General features: G+C 49.9%; 1 protein-coding gene across 1 annotated transcript in view; it reads left to right on the top strand.

Moving 5' to 3' along the window:
* The window catches only part of MALL (mal, T cell differentiation protein like), a 28,801-nt gene extending 7,932 nt beyond the window's left edge, over positions 1-20,869 (top strand). The window contains exons 2-4 of the mRNA XM_059942423.1: positions 14,741-14,908; positions 17,126-17,248; positions 19,248-20,869. Coding sequence (XP_059798406.1) covers positions 14,741-14,908; positions 17,126-17,248; positions 19,248-19,310 — 354 coding nt within the window. The 3' untranslated portion in view covers positions 19,311-20,869. The remainder of the gene's footprint in view (positions 1-14,740; positions 14,909-17,125; positions 17,249-19,247) is intronic.
* Positions 20,870-25,877: the final 5,008 nt, after the last annotated feature.

The raw sequence follows: 25,877 nt of genomic DNA, 5'->3' as shown, positions 1-25,877 counted from the left end.
TCCAGCCTCAGGTTGGACCCAGAAGGTACCAGGTAGGCCCCAGAGTGGGGCCTCCGTGGACTCCCCACCCACGGGGGGCCAGACATCACGGGTTTGGGGCTCCAGAGTCCTCTGACCTATTTCAAGGACGTCGCCCCCCAGCCCCTTCCCTTGGAGGGATTCTCTGCGCTTTGCACTGCTTACTGCTTACTGCTTACGTTTCCACCCCCTGACACCTGGCCCCTCTCTCTGCCCACGTGATGCTGGGTCGGAGTGGGAGTGTGTGTGTTTATTTGAACACCGTCCTCTCCGACAGCACGTTCTTGCCCAGTCCTTCCTACGTGCCCGGGGAGGAGGAAGGGGGCTGGAAAAGCTTTCCAGGGAAGCCCAGCTGCTCTCCCAGGGGAGATGCTCCTGACCTAGAGAATTTCTAGGGCCCGGGAGGTGATGGAGTAGGAAATGCGTGAGGATGAAACAGATGGGTGTTTGTCCCCGTGTGGTCCCGGCTCCTGGCAGAAATGCCAGTCCGTGGCTGGGCCAGTGGCTGGCCCAGAAGGCGTCAGGTGCTGCCACCTGTGTGGGAATCAGGCCCAGGAAGATGAGACTGCGCTGCCAGGAGGGGAGAGTCCAGCAAGCTGCCACCTGCCTCTTGAGTGGATCAATAGCACGTGCTGCACACCTGCTTCATGCCAGGCTCCGTGCCCCACATCGGGGACGCAAAGATCACAGGTCAGAGTCCTGCATCCAGGAGCTCAGGGACTGGGGAGGAGTAGTCAGGAGAGGCTTCCTGGAGGAGGTGACAATTGGTCTGGTCCCTGCCCTCGAGGGTCTGGTCTTAGACAAGCAGGGGAAGTGCAAGCTGAGCAAAAGTCAATTGGAACTAGAGTGAGTGGGTCCTCGGTGCCTGGTGAAGGGCAGGAACATGGCCACGTGTCACAGGATGTCTGCGGTTCCTGAGGGAAGGAGAAGGTGGAGCCCTCCCCCGAGCCCAATTCCAGGGCTCATCTGGGGACATGTGAAGGGAGCCAAGTTTAATAAACATAGTGGGAGGCAAGGAGGGAGAGACCAGGGGGGAGGCCTGGGAAATGGGGATCACGGTGGGGAGTGGGATGTGTTTATCCTGCTTCTTTACATCTTTTCTGTACTTTCTAACTTTTCTAAGGCGCACAGACTTTTTTTAAAAAGGAAACAAATTTGCCCCTAAAATGCTTAGTTTTTTTGTTTTTTTAAGCCCTTTAGACTTTGGAGGAATAAGAAGGTTTTTATTATCTTAGTTTATGTTACATCGTAAATCTGGACTGTTGAGTCCATGAGAAGCGGGGCCAGTGGGGGTGGGTGTCTGAATGGGCAGGCGCGGTCCTGGGGGAGGAAGCCGATTGGGTGGGGGGGGCGGGGAGGAAGGCAGAGGAGGCCCGGCCGCTGACTCACCAGCCCCTCCCGGCGGCATCCTGCCCCTCCCAGGCTCACGCCCCAGGGCAGGGGCTGATTTCCTGGCGCGCGGCCAGCCCAGTCTTGAGAGCCCTCGTGGGTACCAGGGGTTCGTATATGATTTCTTCTGCTGGGTGGGGGGGGAACTCTGGCCCGCACCATTGTTCCTGGAGTGGACCGGATAAGACAGGGGTCCTCACGCGGAGGCCAAGGGGCCTGGGCCGGCAATTTCCTGCTCACCTTAAAGCCACAGAGAGAAAATTCTCACTCGGGGAGTCAGGACGGAGCGGCTGGTGCATGGAAGGGTCCTGGGTTGAATTATGGAGCGTAGCGCTTCCACGCAATGCCAGTGGCCTGGGTGGCCTCGGGGTCCGGGATGGCAGCCCGGGCCGGCCACGCCCTCCCGGGGAAGTCACTCCACCTCTCAGAACCGGTTTCCTCCCCCCCCCCCCCCCCCCCCCCCCCGTCAGAGGAGGTGACCTGCCAGCCCAGAGATCCTCACAGGCTGCGGGCCCCAGATGTGGAGATGGGAGTGGCCTCGTGGGTGCTAAAGAGGACCCACGAGGGCACTGGGGGCCCTGCGCTGCCCGCAGGGAGGCCCGCAGCCAGGGGAGGACTGCTGAGGGGTGCCTGACCCCACGGAGGGGCGGCGTGCGGCCTGGAAGAGGCTGGGCCCCAACCCCCCAGCTGTGGAAGCCCCCCGTGCCTTTATGCTAAGTCCCATCACCGCAGATACGGGACGTTCCAGGACTCCCCCGCGTGTCTGACAACCCGCCGTCCCCTCTCCCTCCCTCTCAGTGGCTCATGCTTCCCACACAGGCCTCAGCGTGGCCCCCCAGGACCCAGGATGGGGCTCTGGCTGCAGCAGCTGCCAGGGCTTTGAGCTGACGTCGGGGGAGTGGCCGCCCGCTGGCACAGTGCAGGGACGGACTGTGGAGAGGGACACAGGGCCTCGGCCAGAGGCAGGAAGGCAGGCTAGAGCTGGGGTTTCCACAGCTGACCGTGATGCACTGAAGAAATGTATTTTCATGGCAACTTCGTGTGTGTGTGTGTGTGTGTGTGTGTGTGTGTGTAACTGAAACAAACGATTCAGGAAACAGTATTTCCTTTTCTATGGACAATGCACTGTATTTTTTCTTCTAGTCTACTTAACTTTTTTTCAAAACAAGCTACTTTTTATTGAAGTATAGTTGATTTACAACGTTGTGTTAGTCTCGGGTATACAGCGAAGTGATTCAGTTATATGTATATATTTTATTTCAGATTCTTTTCCATTATAGGTCATTACAAGTATTGAATATAGTTTCCTGTGCTAGACAGTAGCTCCTTGTTGTTTATCTATTTTACATATAGTAGGTTGTATCTGTTAATCCCAAACTCCTAATTTATCCCTCCCCACCCCTTCCCCTTTAGTAACCATAGGTTTGCTTTCTATGTCTGTGAGTCTGCTTGTGTTTTGTAGTAAGTTCATTTGTATCATTTTTTAGATTCTACATATAAGTGATATCATAAGATATTTGTCTTTCTCTGTCTGACTTACTTCACTTAGTATGATCATCTCTAGGTCCATCCATGTTGCTGCTGGTCTACTTAACCTCTTAATGCTGGTGGTGACTAGATGGATTTCAACACCCACTAACAGATCTCAGCCCACATTTGGAAGGCCCGATGCTGGGGTCACTGCAGAGGCCTCAGGGAGACTGGCACAGGCGGGGCCTGCTGGGTGGTGGCCGAGTGTGGCCTGGGGGTCACGGGGAGCCGGTGAGGGGTGTGGGTGATGTGCAAAGACTCGCATCCCACATCCTCAGCAGGGCTATGACAAGGGCTGTCGCTGGCTCAGACTGGCTCCAGCAGAAGGGAAGTAGGCAATCTCATGTCCCGGGAAGCCCGAAGTTAGGCAGGCTCTGCCTGGGCTGGTTGTGCCATCCATCTTTCCTTCTCTCTCTCCTCTTCCTCATCATAGCTCCAGGCCTAATACCAGACACAGCCATGGCCAGAGCAAGAGTGGGACTGTCTCATCACTGAGGCAGGAAGAAGCCCTTCCCAGGAGTCCCCAGAAAGCTTGCATCTCACTGGCCAGGGCAGTCACATATGTGTCCCAGCCAAGGGATGCGTTGAACCTAACGCATGTTGGAAAGTCACCCACTACATCCCCTCTCTCCCCACGCCACCCACCAGTACGCCCAGTTGGGCAATTTACTCCATAGAAAGAATTTAGAAGAAGACAACTATCTCTGCAGTGTTATTTACTGTGGCATCATCTATAACAGGAAAAGCTAGAAACATCCAACCTCCTTGCCCTGGGGCCTCATTGAGTAAATGAAGTTTTATCAACTTGATGGAATGTAATGGTGGCATTGAAAGTATAGTCAGGCCTTATTACTCACGGATTCTGCATTTGCAAATTCACTTACTAAAATTTATGTGTAACCCCCAAATCAATACTTGCAGTGTTGTCACTGTCATTCGAGGACATGCGCAGAGTGGAAAAACATTTAAGTCACAAATTAGAGACACACACGGTAAACCTGAGGTTGATAGCTGCCTTCTTACAGCTCATACTGTAAACAGGGTCCTTTCCCAGGTCTGTTTAGTGCCATGTCATGCATATTTTTGTGCTTTTTGTTGGTGATTTTGCTATTTAAAATAGCCCCAAGTCCTCTGCTGAACTTATTTCTAGTGTTCGTAAGTTTGACAAGGCAGTGATTTGCCTTATGTAGAAAATACGTGTTAGATAAGCTTGTAGTTATAGAGCTGTTGGCTGAGAGCTCAGTGTTAATGGATCAACAGTATATATTAAAATAAGGTGTCTTTAAACAGAAACACACATAAAACAAAGTTATGTGTTGATCAGTTGATGAAAATATTGTGACCACAAGCTCGCAGGAACCTAGCTCTGTATTTTCCCAGGAGCAATGCTTCACGATTCACAACTAAATTTGCCAGTGCTGAGGGCAACTTTACAGAACTACCTTGAACGACAAGAATCGACTGTATTATTGAGCCACATAGCAAAATAGAAAAATATGGAAAGTTGAATACAAAATGTATGTTCACTGTGATTTACAACTTTATAAAGAATATGTATACACCAGCGCTGGGCCTGGGAAGAAGCATAATAAAAAATTCCTTTGCTGTTAACATTATTTTTACAATCAATTTAAAATATTAGGGTTGAAAAATAATAACAGATCTAATTCCTGGCATGCCGTTTAAGCCATTAAAATCGCCCCAGAGTTAAAGCATTTTGAGTGGACGGTACCAAACTCCCGAGGGACAGGTGCTCTGGCCACAGTGGCACGAACAGGGGGTGCTCTGTTCAAAGGAGCTGTGTCTCTCGGGCATTTGCACCAGAACTGCCCGACGGGGTCCAAAGTGCAGCCCCTGGTTGCATCTCCTCTTATTTTTCCCGTTTAAAGGAGGTGCATCGAACAGGTAGTTGTACATTCATGTTCACAGCAGCACTGCTCACAATAGCCAAAAGGTGGAAGCAGCCCACGTGTCCATCGACAGATGAATGGATAAACAAAATAGGTACATGGTATAATGGAATATTATTCAGCCTTAAAAAGGAAGGAAATTCTGACAACATGGATGAACCTTGAGGACAATATGCTGAGTGAAATAAGCCAGACACAAAAGAACAAATACTCTATGATTCCACACATATGAGGTACTTAGAGTAGTCACATTTATAGGGACAAAAGAAGGATGGTTGCCAGGGGCTGGGGGAGGGGGGAAATAGTAAGTTATTGTTGAATGGGTGCAGGGTGTCAGTTTTGCCAGATGAAAAGTATTCTGGAGATGGATGGACGGTGGAGATGGTTACACGACATGAATGCACTTAATACCACTGAACTGTACACTTAAAATTGGTTTAAATGGTAAATTTTGTTCAGTGTATTTTACCACAGTTTTTTTTTTTTTTTTAAGATTTATTTATTGATTGATTGATTGCCATGTTGGGTCTTCGTTTCTGTGTGAGGGCTTTCTCTAGTTGAGGCAAGCGGGGGCCACTCTTCATCGCGGTGCGCGGGCCTCTCACTATCGCGGCCTCTCTTGTTGTGGAGCACAGGCTCCAGACGCGCAGGCTCAGTAATTGTGGCTCACGGGCCTAGTTGCTCCGTGGCATGTGGGATCTTCCCAGACCAGGGCTCGAACCCGTGTCCCCTGCATTGGCAGGCAGATTCTCAACCACTGCGCCACCAGGGAAGCCCTACCACAGTTTTTTTAAAGGGGAGGGGTGTAAACAATGGCCAAAAGACCCTGGACTTACACAACGTGGGCCATGGACACCTGAATGTGAGGGACAATCATTGTCTTCGTCTCGAGACAGCGTCAGAGGGAGCCTCAGGGAGTTCTGGTTCCCACCGTGGACAAGGCCAGAACTTGTCCTTCGCGGAGCCCGTTCCTCCCGGGCCATCAGAAGGGGTGGGAGCCCCCAGTTCACTTGGCACTGCTGACCTCCTGGGCCTCCCCGTCTTGAGTCAGGCTTTTTCCTCCCAGCCTGCAGTTTCTGAGGCTTCGTGGTACAGTCTGCGTTCACCCGAGTACCAGGAAAGGGAAGGAGGGGCCATGAACGCTTCATGAAGATTAAGGCAAGTGGTAAGAAAAGGAATGCAGTGTTGGTGGTGACTGGACCAGCCAGGCTGAAATGCCGCCCAGCTATGCAGAAAAACCTGCCACCTGTAGTATCACCTGTAGTATCACCTGTAGTATCGCCAGCATCTCCTCCTGGTTCTCAGCACCTGGTCCGCCCCACCTGGACCACACCTCCTAGGTGCAGCCAGGAGCCCAGGTGCAGACCTGAGCCAGGTGTCTTCTGGCTCCTCCTCCCCCCTTCACATGGGGTCATCGCTAGGACAGCACTGTCTTCAGAAGCTCTCAGGGTGTGAAGTTCACTGCCCTGTGGCAGCCCAGCCCCTGCATGGGCCCTTCGGAGGCCCCTCAGCTCTCTGCTGCTCTGTCCAGGTGGACAGATCAAAGGAAAGGCAATTCTCTTTTTGTCTCTCCCATTCAAAATCTTTTTTTTTTAAATTTTTATTGGAGTATAGTTGATTTACAATATTGTTAGTTTCAGGTGTACAGCAAAGTGAATCAGTTATACATATACCTATATCCACTCTTTTTAAAAAATTTTTTTAGATTCTTTTCCCATATAGGTCATTACAGAGTATTGAGTAGAGTTCCCTGTGCTATACGGTAGGTCCTTATTAGTTATCTATTTTATATATAATAGTGTGTGTATGTCACTCCCAATCTCCCAGTTTATCGCTCTCCTCCCTTTCACCCCTGGTAACCATACGTTTGTTTTCTGCATCTTTGACTCTATTTCTGTTTTGTAACTAAGTTCATTTGTACCATTCTTTTAGATTCCACATATAAGCGGTATCATATGATATTTGTCTTTCTCTGACTTACTTCACTCAGTATGACAATCTCTAGGTCCATCCATGTTGCTACAAAATCTTTTGACTTTTGAAACGAGCATCCATCATCCAGCACAGCGTCTTTCTTCTTTCTTTTTCAGTGTATATGTTGGTGATTTGGATTAGTTTAAACCTTCCCAACCCTGTCCCTGAGCCAAGAAATTTTCTTCCCAGGAGGCCAGGGCACTGATTGGTTTATTGAGTCTCATTCCAGAAACATTCTGTGCATCTATAAACAAATGCACATATACACAAGCACACGCACATACATTTCCTTCTTTTTCTATATAAATCATAGCACACTGGGCACGCTGGTCTCTGCCTTGTACAATTCTTAGAGTTTGTTTCATTTTGGTATACAGAGTTTTCATTCTTTTTGAAGGCTGCTGAGTGTTCCATTGTGCAGACATAATTGCTTTCACTAGCCCCCTCTTAATGAACATTTGGGATGTTTCTTTATCTTTCTGTAACCAGCAAGGCTTTTTGGGGGGGGGGGGGTTTGAATTTTTAAATTTTATTTTATTTATTTATTTATACAGCAGGTTCTTATTAGTTATCTATTTTACACATATTAGTGTATACATGCCAATCCCAATCTCCCAATTCATCCCACCACCACCACCCCCGACATCACTTTCCCCCCCTTGGTGTCCATACGTTTGTTCTCTACATCTGTGTCTCTATTTCTGCAGCAAGGATTTAATAAACAACCTTATACATTCATCATTTTGTGCACGTGCATTATTTATAGGACAAATTCCAAAAAGTGAAATTACTGGGTCGAACAATATGTGCATTTAATGTCTTGATCAATATTGTCAAAATAGTAGATTGGCTGACGGCACCGTTATTTAACCTGGCAATGGCAATGGCAATTGACTCCAACCTGGGGGCTGCAGGTGGACTTTGAGGGTCTGTGAGTCCCAAGATTTGTAGACAAAAATCGTGCACATACATTGGTACATTTTTCTAGGTGACCAAAACTTTCATCAACTCCTTAAAGGGGTCTGTGCCCACTGAATGTTCTCACTCACCCCGCTGATTAGTCTTCCAGCTCTTCCAGAAGTGAACTTCCCATCCCTCAGGAAGGCTGGCCTTGGAGTTTCCCTCTTCTGGGTCTTTCTCAGGGAAGATTCCCTCCAATCTCCTTATAGCTAACAACATGGCCAAAAATGGTTACTCAACACTCACCCTGTTCCAGAGAAACTCGTCTAATTTTCACGGAAACCAGGAGAGAGAAGCCATCCCCACCTCCTCTGTTTGATGGACCAGGACATGGACACATAGATGAGTTAAATAACCTGCCCAATAGGCAGAGGTAGGATTTGAATCCGGGAACATCAATGCTTCTTGTCTCATGAACTGAAGTGGATGAGCCTGGAAGCAAAGAGAGGGGCTTTGGGGGTTCTCAGTCCTGGCTGCATGACCTGGGGATCTTTTAACAACGCAGCCTCCCTCACCAGTTCCATCAGAATCTCTGGGGCAGGATCCAGACCTTGGGGCTTCCTCAAAGTCTCCGGATGGTTCTAGGAGTAGCAAGACTCAGGGTGCTGCTCTGAGGGTTAAGACTCAGGAATCCATGTATTTTAGAAGCTCCTTACCCTTATGCCATATTTTTGGCTTAATTCTTTTCCTTTATTAAGCATTTTTCAAAATAATAATTATTGGCGGTATAGTGGTGAACATAGCTGCCTTCCAAAATAATAAGCATCTTCCAAAAGTGACCAAAGTAGGGCTTTTTAAAGAGTATCATTTTCAACTCATGACTTGCGACTTGGTTGATACAGTCCAATCCCATAGTAGTTATTATATTTATTTAGAGGTCAAATTGTCCCATCTTTGGCCAGTAGGAGCCTTCTGAATCCTTCTGACCTAACCCCAGAAGCCTTTGCTATCTGCTCTGGTGAGGTATCAGGCCCAACTTCCCACCCTAGACCTGGAATCAGCCATCGCTCCCATCTGGGTGCTGTTACCCCAGTTCTCATCCTCTAGTTCTTTAACCAGCTCTCTAAACGTGAGGGAGCTATTCTCCATGTTCTAGAGAAGAATGAGTAATTAATAAACTTATTGTTAAGCTCTGTCCTCCCTTAAGTGATCCTTTCCAGTTTCGGTTCAGCCTTTAGAAAATGCATAGAGGAGTAATCCGTGATTGTTCTTAAGGAACAGACTTAAGAAATTGCCAAAATTGTATTTGAAATACACTTGCTCAAAATGTCTGCCTCTAATAAAATATTCTTCCAAGTTGAAGGCCAGCCCCAAACATCTAAAAATATCTCCTGCTCTTGAGAAATACAAAATGAGGATTAAAAGGAGACAGCAGTTTAGGTTGCCAAAGAAAATTTGGAAAGCTAAATATAAGTTTAAAAAAAAAGTCAAGACAAATACTCGAAATTGCCTTCCCTGTAATGAATCCAACCTAGGCTGCCTGAGGCAGAAACAGGATAACAAACTCCACTGGGTCTCAGTTCACCTGGAGTTTGTCCTTGGCCCTGGTCCTTTCAACTGTTCAGAAGGTAGAGGGTGTGGAAATAAAAAGTAAATAACATTCCTCTGTGTAATGTTGATTATGGATTATGCAAACTTTACGCCAAGAAGATTCCCGTGCAATTTGAGTAGATTCCCAAATGCTCAGAGGTCCTACCTTTGGGGTGTGAAATCTGGTTGTGAGGCGAGATGCACAGGTACCCTACCCTGTGCCCTGCGTGGCCTCAGACCTCAGTCCCCTCCAGGTCAGCAGCACCTCACAGACCGTGGTGAGAATGAAGTGGGGACATATAGACTGCGTGCATGCAGCAGTGTCTGCCCAGTGTGGCCTCTGATGGCAGGAGCTGGGCGGGGACCCCTTTGCCAGCACTGACAGGCCGGGTGGGGCTGAGGCACACTCGCCCGCTCCCCTGGACCTGGCACAGGTGAGCTGGCAGTAAGTGGCGGCAGGTATCAAGTGGCAGCTCTCTGGTCTTAGAAAGCCCAAGGGAGTTAGAATTGCTGTACAGAAATGAGGCCGTCTGAGTGAAATGCATTTTATAAACTGTAAAGCCCCTAGTGAATGTGAGGCGGTGGTGGGCTTATCACTGAGTCAGTTGAAAGAATGCTCTCTGACACCCTTCCCACCTACTTTGTTCCAGGCCCTGTGCTGGGAACTAGGAATACAATGGTGAATGGCACAGACCATTCTCTGCCCTCGGAGGTCTCAAGTGAGTCTAAAATTTTACAGGTTCTGGTGCAGTCACTAACTCCCAAATGCCATTCCCACTAATAGCCAGCATTGTTCGGGTACTGGCGGTGGGCCAGCATCTTTATGCACTTCCCATGGCTTGGTGGGGAAGGTGCTTGGCAGGTACCCACAAGCCAAGCCCTGGCACCTCCCTGCAGCATCAGTGCCCCCGTCACTGGGATCAACAGGCAAGAACCTGGGGACAGCGGCTGTCATCCTGCAACACTCCCTCCTCAGGACAGGGCAGCCCTGGCTCACTCACTGGCAGTCCCAGGCCCAGCCTAGGACTTCCAAAATTCACTTGGAGATTGTTTGTTGAGGTCTGGGGAGATGTGCTCCCAGAGCTGGTGCTTTCAGAGGCGTCCAGGCTTCTGGGGGTGTTGCCCAGCCGTACAAGAGCCTAGGAAGCTCTGCCTTGTTGTCAACTCTCTGGTCTATTCTGGCTTCTCCTCCTGGTGCCTTTCTCTTCAGAAGAACCTGAGAATTCTCCATAAATTCAAACGTACTTTTCCACTCCAGGACAACGGCAGTGGGAACCTTATTGTTTATTTGTAAGATGAGAACTCTAGTCCCAGAAAAGCAGGACCCGAAAGCTGCATATCTTTCAGCCGAGCTGGACAGAAGTAAGTGGAGTTGTTTATCCAGGAAGTCTCCAAGAGCATCATTCATAACTGAGCTACACCCACAGTCGTGATCACAATCAAACTTCAATAAACATAGGAGGGAAAAAGTGAACAGGAATGAAAGTTAACAGAAGCCACAAACTACAGAATCAGGCTACCAAGACAAAGACAATGGAATCATCAGCTATTGAATATAAAATAAATACCAAGCAAAATTAATGAAAAGATACACAACACCTCAACACCCTGTACCACTATTGCACAAACTGCAGAACACCAGAGACAGCGGGAAGACTCTAAAAGCAGCCAGATACCTAAGACAGATTCCACAGCGGCAATGAAGCTGGAGCAAAATGGAATACTATGGAAAGATGTAGAACACAGAAAATACCTTCAAAGGAAATAATTGTCAGGGGGGAAATAAGGACAGTTTTCCAACAAACTGACTGCTGCCAAATGACCTTTCCTAAAGAAACTACTAACAGTTGTATTGCAGGAAGAAAGAAAGTGATCCCAGAAGAATATCTGAGATGCAAGAAAATCTTCATTTCTTAAGGAGATCTTAAACTTGACCGAAAAAGCACAGTCTATAAAAGAAAAGATTAACATATTCAATTACGTTAAAATCAAGAACTCAGTTCACCAAAAGACATCATAAAATGTGAGACATAAATTGGTGCAGCCACTATGGAAAACAATATGGAGGTTCTTCAAATAATTAAAAATAGAACTACCATATGATCCAGCAATTCCACTCCTGGGTGTTTATCCAAAGAAAGCAAAAACACTAATCAAGAAGATAAATGCGGGCTTCCCTGGTGGCGCAGTGGTTGAGGGTCTGCCTGCCAATGCAGGGGACACGGGTTCGAGCCCTCGTCTGGGAGGATCCCACATGCCGCGGAGCGACTGGGCCCGTGGGCCACGACTGCTGAGCCTGCGCGTCTGGAGCCTGTGCTCCGCAACAAGAGAGGCCGCGATGGTGAGAGGCACACGCACCGCGATGAGGAGTGGCCCCCGCTTGCCGCGACTAGAGAAAGCCCTCGCACAGAGACGAAGACCCAACACAGCCATAAATAAATAAATAAATAAATTTAAAAAAAAAAAAAGAAGATATATGCACCTCAGTGTTCGTAGCAGTGCTATTTATAACAGCCAAGATATGGAAGCAACCTGAGTGTCCATCAACAGATGAATGGATAAAGAAGATGTGGTATATACACACAACAGAATATTACTCAGCCATTAAAAAGGAATAAAATATTGTCATTTGTGACAACATGGGTGGACCTGGAGGGTATTATCCTTAGTGAAATAAAGCAGAGAAAGACAAATACTGTATGATTTCACTTATATGTGGAATCTAAAAAATAAAACAAATGAACAAGTATAACAAAACAGAAAAAAATGTGAGAGACATATGCTGGCAGAATATATCTGCCATATTTATAACAGTTAATGAGATCCACACTATTAGGAAGAATTCCTATGAATCAATAAAAAAAAGACACACCTGTAAGAAATATGTAACCAATTAAAAAACAACAATAAAAAATTGCACAGAAGAAGAAATACATGAAACATATGAAAATAGACTCAATCTTATTAGTAATCATAAAGATTAAAATCTAATGAGACACATAGAAAATCCCAAGGAACCTACCAAATAACATCCCCCCCCTCAAAAACCAAAACCCTCCTTAAAGTAATACGTGAGTTTAGCAAGTTGCAGGATACAATATTGACAAACAAAAAGTCAATCATGCTTCTATCTGCTAGCAAGGAACAACTGGGAAATGGAAATTTTAAAAAATTATACTATTTACAATAGCTCCCCCAAAATAAAATACTTATGCGTATCTATAAGAAAATGTGTACAGTATCTGTATGCTAAAAACTACAAAACATTGATAAAAGAAGTCAAAGAACATCTTAATCATTGGAGAGGCATACCATGTTCATGGATTGGAAGACTCATCATAGTAAAGATGTCAAGTCTCCCCAAATTGTTCTATAGATTTAACACAATCAAAATCCCAGCAGATATATATTGTAGATATTGATAACCTGATTCTAAAATTTATCTGAGGGACTTCCCTGGTGGTGCAGTGGTTAAGAATCCACCTGCCAACGCAGGGGACACAGGTTCTATCCCTGGTCCAGGAAGATCCCACATGCCATGGAGCAACTAAACCCACACGCCACAACTACTGAGCCTGTGTGCCACAACTACTGAAACCCACACGCCTAGAGCTCATGCTCCGCAACAAGAGAAGCCACGGCAAAGAGAAGCCCGTGCACCGCAACGAAGAGTAGCCCCCACTCGCCACAACTAGAGAAAGCCCGTGAGCAGCAAAGAAGACCCAACACAGCCAAAAAATAAAATAAAAAAAATTTTTTAAGTAAAAAAAAATTAAAATAAAATTTGTGTGAAAAGGCAATAGAACTAGGGAAGGGGATGAGCTTTCTCCTGAGATGGGCAGAAATGTGAGTCACCTGCACTGACAACTATTTTGAGTGCTGTAACTTTAGAGAAAAAATTTTTTTAATCTAGTAGTGTGAATCCTCCAAACCACAAACCCAAGAGACATCCTTGGCTCCCCGTTTCCCATCACTCCGAAACTCCAGTGGTCTCATAGTCCAACAAATTCTTCTTTTTCAGAATTATCGTATTACTTAATAAAAGATACACTCCCATGTACCTACTATGAAGTGAAAGAAATAGAACATTATCATTATCTTTGGAGGCCACTGTACACTCGTTCCCAATCCCATAACTCTCTTCCTCAGAAGGATCATTCTCAGGAGGTGCTGATGAGGGTTTTGAAGGAATTGGGAAGTGGCAATGAGTTCAGGTTTTGTACCTGTTAGACTTGAAAAGCTTGAGAGGCAGGGCCAGGAGTGGGGTGAGGCAAGTGGGGTGCCTAGGGTGCAAATTGTAATGAGGCACTTGCTCTCAGGGGTCATACAAGTGCAGAGAGATGTCCAAGTAGAGACATCAAGCGGGCATGCAGGGCTGAAGGCTGCAGAGAGAGAAATGACCTGCACTGGGTTCCTGGGATCACCAGCCCATGTGGTGCTTAAAAGCACAGATGTAACAGGAGTGAAGACAGGGGGAACCCAGGAGACTCGCCAGGACATTCTAAGGAGGGCCGGGAAGGAGAGGAGACAAACCAAGAACAAAAATCCTTGGTGCTCATGTGCCTGTAAACCCTTGTCCTCCAGGCCTCTAACTGAATGTGCTGTCTGGTGGACATTTAGTTTCTCCCTGGGCTCACCAACATGGCTGCAAGCCCAGCCCCAAAGCAAACAAGTGCAGAGCCCGAGGCAACAGGAATAAGTTTTGGCTTTTCCGCCAAAGGGATAATAAGTGGCTAGACAGAGTTGAGAGGTGATTTAAATGGAACTGTATTGCCCAACTGGTAACTGACTCCAGGGTGTCAGATACTATACCCAGGAGGCTCCAAACCAAATATCCACAGGGCTAGGCAGGCACTGTCAGTGGATGAAGGGAGCCAGAAGGAGAATACTATTCCACAGTGAAAGTGAGCAACCGGGAATGTGCCACACAATGGCATAGGGATTGGGAAGGTTGGGGATGTGGTCCACTGAGAACTCCAGGTCCTTTTTAAAGAGCCAGTCACAACTGCTTTCAGGCTACTCTGGCTGGGGAAATGGGTTCACTGTGGCCAGAACTATGGATTTCTCAAAAAAATGTCTGAAATCTGAATTTTTCGTGTGAAATATCCCTTTTTAAATGTTGGCAACGTATGCAGAAATGTTTCAAAAACTCTATATACCAACACTGTTTGGGCCAAGAAGACACATCCACAGGCCGAATTTAGCCAAGTCTTTCCATTGGAAACCTTTGTGTTAACCACGTGAATTTCCTAACAAAATTTACTCTGGCTCAGGGGCCAGCCTTCCTTCCCCATTTCCCTCTTGAATCCCACCTAACTCCACCTGAAGAGCGTTTAACCAGAGCCAGAGGAGGAGAGAGGTGACCCGCAAAGGGAAACGTGCCCCAGACCAGCCAATAAAGCCCCTTCTTCTGTGGTTTTCTCTTACAGATATTTGGGTGCTGGGTCTGGATCCTGGTGGCTGCCACCCAGGTAGCAAACCCACTGCTACAAGGATGGGTGATGTACGTCTCGCTCACCTCGTTCCTCATCTCCCTGATGCTCCTCTTGTCTTATGGGTTCGGATTTTACAAAAGATTCGAGTCCTGGAAAATCCTGGTAAGAACAAGTGAGAGCGACACTTGGCTCCTCCCAGGCCAACGTCCTGGGTGTGGTGAGGACAGCAGGCCTCCTGGGCGGGAAGGAGAACCAGAGACCTTCCCTGGCCTGGGCCCCTAGGGCAGCGGTCCCCAACATTTTTGGCACCAGGGACCGGTTTTGTGGAAGACAATTTTTCCATGGACCGGGGTGGGGGTGGGTGGGTGCTTCAGGCGGTGATACGAGCAATGGTTCAGGCGGTAATGGGAGAGATGGGGAGTGATGGGGAGCAATGGGGAGTGGCAGATGAATCTTTGCTCACTCCCCCCTGCCCCTCACCTCCTGCTGTGAGGCCCAGTTCCTAACAGGGGTTGGGAACCCCTGCCCTAGGGAACCCCGACTTTTTGTTTGAATGTGTTTACTATTAGGTCGGAATGAAAGCTTTCCTCTGCCAGAGTCCATCCTTCACTGTATTCCCCCTTATTGCCTCCCTCATTAGGGAATATCCATGGCCCAGCTACTCCTGCAGCAAGCGCATCTGGAAGCGTTTTCCCTCTAGATTTAATTTATGGTAAAATCATTGGAGCATCATTGAAGGAAAGGCTAGTCGAAAAAGAATCACCCCAATCTCAAGATCCTACCACAATCACCTATCACCATTCAATCTTCCATATTCCTGGCAAATTTTATGCAAAATGTATAAATCGCACTGAACCAATAATCTTGGATGTAGAGTCTTTCGTTTAATATTATGTCGTTAAATTTTTTTCATCACATCATCTTGATGACCACTGAAAATTCTTCTATATTGAACAAGTCAAAACATATACAAAAAGTAGGGAGGATTATATTATGGACCCTCATGTAACCATAACACAGATTCCAGAATTTTCAAGATTTTATCACACTTGCTTCACCTAGCCTTTATTTTTCCCCCTGAAGAATTTTAAAGCAAACCCCAAACATCATGTCATTCCATTCCAGACACGTCAGTATACCTCCAAAAAATACACACACTTTCTTACATTAACACACTTAACATAAAGTTAACAATAATTCCCCGGTATCATCAAAGACGCAGGTCACATTCAGGTTTCCCCCATTGTAACTGAAACATCTTTTTGCAGTTGGCCTATTTGAATCGGGGTCCTCACCACGCCCACTTGCACTTGGTAGTGATGGTTATTGGGTGCCTTTAATCTAGAATGATTCTCCCTGACGGGGACTTGCTGAAGAAACTTGGTGGTCAGCTGTCCTGTAGAAGGTCCCACATTTTGGGTTTGTTTGCTTCTTCCTGGTGTGATTTGACTTGCTGGTCTAGTCCCTGAATTTTCTGTAAGCTGGAAGTTCGCATCTAAAGGTTAAACTGAAGATGGGTTAAACCTTTCTGGCAAGAACGCTTCATAAGTGGCTTCAAGTCACATCACACATAGTGACTGTTGGTCCCTCTTTCACTGTGACAACCTTACCCCATCAACTTTTTCTCTAATGCTTTCTTTCATCTACTGATGAATATTCTTTAGGGGCTGCAAAATGCCGATTTGCCTATTATGATATTCCTCCCAGAATTGATAACTATGACATCCTTGTGGTATTGAAGAACTCTGCTGAGAGTTTAGCATAGAGGTTCAAAAATTGAAATCTAGAGTCAGATTAGCCTGACTCTGCCATGTGTCAGCTAAGCCTCAGTTTTCTCATCTGTAAAGTGGAGATGTTAATAGTAGCAGCCTTATGAAATTAGCTGTGAAGATGAGATGATACATGTGTATACCTTTAGGACAGCACCCAGCACACAGCAGGTCTTCATAGCACTAATGGTTAGGAGCACAGGCTTGGTGTTAATGTGGCCTGGGCTCAAATCCTGGCTCAGCTTTTATTCACTGACTTTAACGTTGAACTTCTCTTTCCTCAGAATGGCACTAACGATAAATAGTACCGACCTCATAGTTGACAAGGTTAAATGAGATAAATGGGGAAAAGGCTTAGCCTAGAGCTTGGCTGGGAAGAAGCACTCAATAAATGTTGGTTCATATTGGTATTATTATTGCCATATATTAATCCACTATTGTTCACCACATAGAAATTTCATTAGAAACACTGCAAAAGGAAAAAGCAGGAGTTTCGGGAGCAGGCTTGTCTCTTTTGCCCCCTCTTCCCAGCTACGTAGTCAAAGAGGAAAGTGTTACCTGCTCTCATGTCCGCGTGACTGTGGCCACGGCCTCTGCTCCATCTTTCCAGGACAGCCTGTACCACGGGACCACTGGCATCCTGTACATGAGTGCCGCCGTCTTACAAGTACATGCCACGATCGTGTCTGAGAAGACGGACCTGAAAAACTACTACATAAACACTGCAGCCTCGGTGAGTGCTGGGCAAGAACATGACAGCTGCCACCATGGAGGGAAATGCATGAGGCTTAATTCTGTCTCCTGCAGAACAGATGTTCCTGAGCCCTCAGGCTGAAGGAGCCTTGCAGGATAGGAGGAGGGGTGTGTGTGTGTGTGTGTGTGTGCGCACGTATGCGCACGCAATCAGGTGTGCCCAAGCTCACAGGGTACCAAGTCTAAGTTCAGGTGTCATCTCTCGTCTCGGGTTTTCTTGCTCCCTCTTAAACCCACTACGCTGCCCTCAGAATATGTTTTTCCAAAACGTAAATTTTCCAAAATACACATCTCTTATTGAAAACTCTTCAGTGACTCCCATTGCTGCTGGAATGGAGCCGGAATTCCTCAGCATGGCTCAAGTTCCCGTGTCCTTTTATTTCAATGACAGACATGCACAGGGTAACATATTGGCTGATGGAATCCGAGGCAAGGTGGTCCAGGCGAGTCATGGGACACGCAGGACCCCTGGCCTTTAGGTCCACTGGGACCGGAGACTCTAGGCCAGCAGGGCCCGGCCTTTCCAGTCCCCGCGAGGCAGCTTCCTTCCTCTCTTGGTGGGATGGCGCCCTCACGTGGCAGGTGGCTCACAGCTGGGGAATTTCACCTCTGGCGCCGCCTAACCTTCCTTACACCTTCCCAGGAAGGTCTAATACCCAGGCTGGGTCCCAGTCCTCCCCCACCTGCCGCTGTGACCGGGAAGGTCCTGTGTCAGTCGGGCACTCCCACAGGGATCAGGCAGCAGGAGGAAGGGGTGTGGCGCAGGGTGCTGACCCCATTGGAAGAAGGATGCTGGTCAAGCGAGGCGACCCACTAGGGAGGCCTCAGGGGGCTTTGGCTGCCTTTCCGGCCGGTCTGCTCCCTCCCGTTCCTGGCCCAGCACCACGCTGCACCCCCAGCCCGGCTGCTCGCCCTTGCCCTCCTGCTCCAGCCACGTCAGTCTCCTTGCTGCCCCTGGAGCCGCTCTCGCTTTGGCCTTGGCCTTGGCCCCAGGACAAGCACCGCAGCTCCGTCCCCTCCTGCTCGTTTCTCCTTCTGGGTGAGACCGTTCCCCTCCCCGTCCCCTTCCTGCTTTATTTTCTCCTGCGCGCTTAGCTCCACCTTCCATACTACTCTACTGGTTTATCTTGCTTATTTTCTGCTTCTGCCACTAAAAGGTAAGCTCTAGGAGTATAGGAATTTTTGAATTTTTGTTCAGCATTATAGCCACAGTTGCTCTTGAAGCACAGCAGGTGCTTACAAGATATTTGTTGGATGAATGAATGAATGGAACAGAGTGTGATTGGACAGAGGGTTGAAGTGAGGCTGGAGTCGTCTGCTGGGCCAGGACATCATCAGGCAGCGCAGTTGGGCGACTCTGGGGATGGTTTTGGACGTGGCGGGTTGGGGATGGACCCCTGGGAAGGGAGGGGTCACAGGTTTGTGGCTTGGGTAGCTGGATGAGATGAGGGTCCTGGGGCTGACTGAGCTAGTGAGGAAGTCTCAGGAGTTCAGTCTGGACCATAGAGAGCTCGAGGGGCCTCTGAGGCACTGAGGAGCCGAGAGATGGGTGCGCAGAGTTGAGTTCTGGACCAGTGAGTGAAACTTGTCATCAGAGCACAGACAGTGGCTGAAGGTGAGTGGGGGGAGAGTGCCCAGAACCAGACAGCAAAAGAGAGAGACACAGAGAGAGAGAGAAGAGGGGGAGAGGGTCCAGGGCAGGGATGGAGATGGACCCACTTTATGGCCAGGTAGAGGAGCACACGTCTTGCAGGTGAGAGGGACGCTGCAAAGTCACAGTGGAACACGGGGATGGAGCGTCTCGAGGAGGATGGAGGGGCTGGCCAGTGGCTGCCGCCCTTAAGCCAGGCAGGGCTTGGGCAGAGAGGGGACGAAGCAGGGTCAGAACGAGGGCCTCCCAGCAGCGAAGGGCCTGTGTGGGTTGGGAGCGGGGAGCGATCACCAGCATCCCTAAGGAGGTAACTCCCCGGCTCTTCCAGTTCTTTGCCTTCATCACCTCCCTGCTCTACATCCTCCATGCCTTCAGCATCTATTACCACTGAAGAAGCAGGGAGCTGGGCCGACGTGGGAAACGCTCTTTTAAAGCCTGCAGTATCAGCTCCCAAAAGTGGGTTTCAATGTTTGCCATCTGGCTGATAAACAGAAGCTCAGCGATGACATCACTGGATCAACAGACCATCTTTTCAGAACTAGTGATGAAATCACATGCTGGCAAGATCTGTTTGGACATTTTAATTCATTGTGATGAATATGAAAAAGCTGGGAGGAGGGCTTTGTTGTTTTTTGTTTTGTTTTGTTTTGTTTTGCCTGGGAAAGTAACTGTCTCTTGGAATTATCTGACAATGAACCTCGCTCTTCTAGAAAACTAACATCTGTAAGCCCTCACTCCTGAATATTCCAGGTCTACCATCATCAGGCCTGTTTGGGGATTCTGCCTCAGCAACGAGATTCCCCACAGCAGGTCTATGGGAACCTTCACAATTTTCTTAAAATCGAAATGGTGCTGTCAACGCCTTCAGATCTGAAGACCCACAGACCTTGTTCCTGTCCCGTGGTCCTGTCTCTGCTTCTCAGCGGTGGTCCAAACCCGCTGCCCCCTCCCACGCTGCCTGACCCTCATTCACATCCCCTCCCCTTTCCTCCCCAGCTTTGGGAGCCAAGGGAAATCTGTGTAAGATCAGCTTTGAGGGTAGATAATAAGCGATTGGCTCTACAAAATTTTTACACAGCAAGACCTGGGGGAGGGGAGGAGGGGTCGGGGAGGGAAGGGTGTAATCCGCTTCTCTGTAACTGTAAGTCAGGCCGCTCTGCTCAGAGAACTGCAGGGCTGCAGGACGCCTGGGTCAGGCCTCCAGACCCCACCCCCTAAGGACTGGGAGTCACCCTATCCCTCAGAAAAGACCATCAAGGAAGCCGGCAGGACGTTACACGCCAGGATTCTCCTCTGGGCTCCTGTCACATGTGGGACATCGATGAGGCCGGAAAGGACCCATCCCAGGGTCCCTCCTGTTTCCCATGCATCCCCGAGTGGTCCAGCTGGGAGGGGCCTGGAACCACCCAGCCAGCCTCCTGCAGTGAAGGGCTCCCAGGGGCCAGGACATGCAAATGTATTTGCACTTTGGGGCCATTCTCAAAGAAAAGGCACAGAGAAATGTAAAATCGAGGTGCTGGATTCCCAAGTAAATGTTTTTCAAAAGTAGGCTGTGCCGTCGGGCGTTTCTGTCCCTGTGCTGGGGTTCCAGCTGCTTGGCCTCAATCTCTAACGTTGAGTCAGGGCTCAGCCCCTTAACTGCATGGGCCCGATGCCGTTTTGAAATGAAATAAATTATTATGTGGAAGGGACTTGTCTTAGCCTATTCTAGGGCTTACAGTTTTGTATTGACTCTTTTCTGCTCCTGAAGGGGAGGGGGAAGCAGGAGGGGAAGTCACCGGAGAGAAAACTCTGGCTTCATTCCCTGACAACTCACTTTCTAATCGCTCCCATAGCTTGAAAAGCCACCGTTCATCTCTCACGTTCTTGCCTGGTGGCTATCTGAGATGGTCATTGTTAAATATTTACTGAGTAGCCACATCCAAATAAAAGTCATTTGTACAGTCAAAAGCCTGGAGTTGGTCGGTTTCGTGGTGTCAGCACTGGAACTGGCCACCATGTGACAGGTACCGACAGCAGTTGCACAGAAAGCACATCGTGGAGGGTTTTAAGGCCCAGCCCACCCGGCCTTGCTTCTAGGGCAGCTACACAGGGGCACTGAGACTGTCTCCAGGGCTCCGGTTTGTGGTGTCATTTCCACTTCAGTAAGAATAGTTTGGGTGCAAGCTCCAGAAACCAAACTCATGCAGCTTAAGCAAAGTCAGGGATGCCCTGGCCAGGCCTGGGAGGCGCAGAGGCCTGGGTGGGCAGGAGAAGACCCCTTACCCAGCCCTCTGCCCTCATGTCCCTGCTCTCCTTCATGGGGTGCTGTCCTGTCCTCCCATCACATTGCAACGCCCCCCATCCACTGGGCAGACACTGTGGACCCAGCCCTGAACCCCGGCACACCCTAGTTCACCTGCAGCTGCTGTAGCTCCCAGCCACCTTCCTGCCTTCAGGACGGCTGTCCTCTCTCTCTAGGACTCTCCCCAGCTCTCATCTTCTGTGGGGAAGACCCGAGGCAGCCTACCAGGCTCCTCAGAGCCCCCAGCAGAGGGGTGCCCCCCCCTGGGCCGAGCGAGGCTGGGCTTTGCTGGGTGTCCCTCACCCAGCAGGATCCAGGGAGCCCCCGCTTTCCCACGGGGCTCCCTGGATCCTGCACCCAAGTCCTCGCCTCAGGGTGGGCTTCAGGGGAGCTCAGACTAAGACATCCTGATCTCAGGTGGCCTCAGCCTGCAGCGGCTTAAAGCAGGGTTTCGGTTCCCCAGCCAGAGATTGAAGTCAGGCCAAGGCAGTGAGAACGCTGAATCCTAGCCTCTAGACCACGATGGCCTGTGGCAAGGCCCCTGGCCCTTTGGCTTTGCAGAAGTGAATTCCCACAAAGACAGAAAGTAGCAAAACAAGTAAAGTGTTTATTAGGAAGAAAAAGAGTACGTGTGGATAGACACAGGGGTGGACCCAGAGAGAGAGCCGCGCCCTCAGGGTAGTTTGAAACACTTACATGGGGCATTTCTTCCAGGTTTCCTTTGGCCAATTATCTTGCTTTGCCTGGTTCTGAGTCCGTATTTGGTTTATCTCAGGGTCCTCCCATGTGTGCGCATGCATCTCTTAGCCAAGATGGGTTCTAGCAAAGAGGAGTATAGCTAGGTTGACATCACTCCCTTTTTGACCTCCTGAGCACGCCTCGTATAGTCGGGAAGGTCTCCTTGACCTCGAGAACAAGGAATATGCGGTCTCTATCTCTTATCTGGGCAGGGCTCAGCTCCTCTCTCACTCCTGCTATTTTGGAGCTCAGCCTGGGGCCCATCTATCTCCTGCCTCAATCCCACGACCTTGTCCTGAGCCTCAAGCCCATGCTGGGCACTGGGGCCACGGGCACTGGGATGCAGGGTCCTGCCAGCTGCGTTCTATGGCCCTGGCTGAACAAGTCGGTAGCAGGTTTGATTGGCAGCTTTGTCCAGACAGCCGAAGTTCTGCTTTGACCAATAACTGGGCTGTGATCTTTAAATGAGATAAGAAAAAAAAGACCATTAAAATTTGAAAACTAAACAACATACTTAGCTCTGGGGTCTACCTCAGCAGGAATGGAAAATCTCTAGTTGACAGGGTGTTACCCTCACCCTCCTGCCCCCTCCTGCCCCCAGATCTGTCACTGACCTTCCCGTTAGGGATTTGCCGGGGAACACTTCTCAGTGAAAGCTGGACGTTGACCATGGAGGACCTCAGGCAGCCCTTGATCAACATGATGGGCAGTGGGGGAGCGGTGCCGATGTCCCCCGACATCCGCAGAGCTCACACCCCACGTTCTGCTGCTAGATTCTCCCGGGTGGGACCCGGTGCTTCCTGGGACACCAGAAGATGACGAATCTTATTCCCAGCACTGCTGTCCCTCGGTCAACCATCTCCAAGGCCGCATGTCCCTGCCTCTGTCCTAGCCTGGTCATTACACAGCAGCTGGCCCGTCACCTCTCAGCGACTCGTGGGCTGGGGGGTGGAGGCTTTGGGTGACATCTCCATAGTGACGCTGGACCTCCCCTGCACAGAGGCTTTACTCCCAGCAACTTGTACCGACCTAGTGGACCTCGGCCTGACTGCGTTGGGATTGATCTCTGCATACAAATCTGGAACGGGCATGTAAGACCCTCTATCTCTTCTGTGTGTGTGTCTTATCAGAGAAGAAATGTTAGAGGTAGTGATTAAGCACATGGGGTGAGTCAAGACCCCACCTAGACACCTCTTTTATTCTAACTTATCCACCAGGGCGTCCAGGAAGCACACTGGTTTCTGCCCACTTTAAAGTGTCCCGTTGGCCCCAGTCCCCCGCTTCCACCCTTGCTCCAGGGCCTTTGGCTGCATCTCCTGCAGGGTTCAAGCCAGGAGGGTCATCTCTGGCCCATCCTTCCCCTCCCAGCCCCGCCCCCCAGGCCTCTGCACCAGCCCCGCTCCCTGTATCAGCCCCCTCAGAGGCGGTGCATCCTTACCTTACAGAAGAGGAAGACATCTGGATCTCACATCCAGAACGCTGCACCATCAAGCCATAGCTCAAAGCCCCAGTGTTTCTCCAAGTTTTCTTCCTTGTCTTGACCCTTAGCTGTAAGGAGACGTCCTCAAAGCACAGGAAACACAGAAATACGGCCCAGTTTATCAAAACATGCAGAACGTCATCCCAGGAAGGTCGTGCATCCCTGCATCACACTTTCTTCTCACTTTCACGTTAGCGCCGAGTTGTTAAGTTAAGCGCGTGTGACAGTCAGGGTTCCCTCGCCCACGTCTGGCTCCCCCTTTGCCGGCAGGATCCAGCTATTGCTAACAGCAGCAACGTACCCGGGCTACCTTGCAGCTGGGGCTCGATTCTGGCTACTGAGAGGGAAGCAGAGGTCTGGTCCAGGGGAGGGTGGGGTACAGGACTGGGGAAACCTTTTGCTCTCTGGATAAAAGGGTCAGACATCACTGGTTGTCTTAGATTGAGTTTCCCCGGGGACAGGCTCTGAGACCGAGGCTGCGTGTGTGCCGCTTCACCGGGGAGGGCTCTTGGGAGATGCACCTGGGACAGGTGGGGGACGCAGGGCCGGGCAGAGGGAGGCGGTGGCCTGCAGGGAGGTTGCAGCCGAGGCCTTGGTGGATGAGCTGGCCCCCCTGCAGGGATGCCCTGCCTGAGTCCGGAGGGCAGCGCCTCCGTCTCCCACATCAGCCCTCATTGGCAGTCACTGGTATCAGGTCGTTTCCAGAGGGGAGGGGGGCGTGTCCACCCGTGTGAAGAGGTGGGCTGGGCAGGCACCGCCACGCCCACTGCTCGGCCATGTCCCCTTCCTGCCGTGAGCAAGAACATCATGGCCGGGCTACTGTCAAGGAGAGGGCAAAGACATCGGCCCAGACACGGATGACTGTTGGGCAAACATAGCCACCTCTTTCCTCAGACTTCTGTCTCATTATGTGAGAAAGATGACTCCCTGTTTGTTTAATCCACCGTGGTCTGCTGGCCGATACAGCGGCTGAATGCGCAGCTGCCTGAGACTTGTATTCTTTCCTGCCTTCCCCTCCACCCCCAAAGCCTGGCCTCCCCTCAGCCCTATCCCCAGACACTCTAGGTCCTGAATGAATCTGAAATTTGTCTTCTCCGTACTACCTCCCAGGTCCTCATCACTGGGAATCCCAGGACCTAGGTCCCCAGAGCCAGTCGTGGATAAGATTCTGTCCCTCCCTGGCTCCAAATCCTTCACTGCCCTCAGAATAAAGTCCAAACCCCTTGGAAAGTGACCGCACAGGCTCTAAATGCAAGTCTGACCCCTGTCCCAGGTCCAGCTGCATCACCACCCCGGGCTCACCCAGCTCTGATGGTCCAGCTCAGCACTGCCGCTGTGTCTGTGCATGTGGTGGACGTTCCAGTCCCTCTTCCTGGGAACTCGAAGGCCCTGACCTTCCTGTGTGCGTAAAAAACTCTTGTTTATCTTGCAAGATGGATTTCTTGTCCCCTGGAGTTAATCATTGCCTTCTCAGGCTGCTTCTGTACCTGGGGCGTGTGCTGCCGTCCCACTGCGTTGCTCTAAATGCTGTGCTGTCCCCCCACCCAGCCAGGACGTTTCAAGGGCAGGGGTTTGGGTCTTGGATGTTTTTATGGTCTTTGCTCTTCCCTACCGTCCCCTGCCAGGGCCCCCCATCCTCAGCTCTGAGTGCTTGGCCGGCACTGATGACAGAGATGCGGCCTTGCGAAGGCCATTGCCGGCCTGCAGGGACTGATGGCAGAGCTGCCTCCGGAGCCCTCCCTCCCAGGTCTCACCTCCAGCCCACGGTCTGACATCCCGGGGGCAAACGGGTGTTCTCTGCCTTGTCCCTTTTCTTCCTGGACTTTCACATGACAGTTCAGCTCCTTTCACCCTAGAATCCCAGCCACAATGAGGAAGAGGGCAGTGTGTCACCGCCAGGGCCCAGTCCAGCGCTGGTGGCCCTGCTGCAGTCGGCTGGAGCTACCCGTCTGGCCGGCTTGCTTCCCAGTCCACACTGGTTCCGGGCCCAGCACACAGCAGGGTGGATAAAAAGGCATTAAGTGCGCCCTAGAGCTCCGAGGGCCCGGGTATGAGGCGGCTCCTCCGAGGGAACTGTTAAGACAATGCCTCCAAAAACATCAGAGCCAGATGTGAGAAGCACGGGGATTTGGGAGCTGGGAGGGGCAACTGGGAGCTTCAGGTGCTACTGGGAGCCAGGTCCTCTTCTCTGCACTAGGACGACCCTGGCTTCGGGCTGCGGCTGCTCTTTTTAGGGCGCCTCCTTCCTCATGTCTTTGTTTCTTTACCTGGAGAGCAGCTCTTTAGGAAGAAGCAAATGCAGGGGCCATCTCTCTGGGGGTCAACTCCACCAGGCCTGGAGTGGGGGGATGGTGGAGGGCAGGGAAGGCTGTGCAGAGGAGGCTGCTTCTGCCTCTTTCCAGCCTTGTGAACTCAGGCAAGGCGCGTCACTGCTTCAGCACTCCCATTTCCTATCT

This window comes from Balaenoptera ricei, chromosome 13 (assembly GCF_028023285.1).
Source record: "Balaenoptera ricei isolate mBalRic1 chromosome 13, mBalRic1.hap2, whole genome shotgun sequence".
NCBI lineage: Eukaryota > Metazoa > Chordata > Mammalia > Artiodactyla > Balaenopteridae > Balaenoptera > Balaenoptera ricei.
This window is presented reverse-complemented; position numbering and strand designations above follow the sequence as displayed.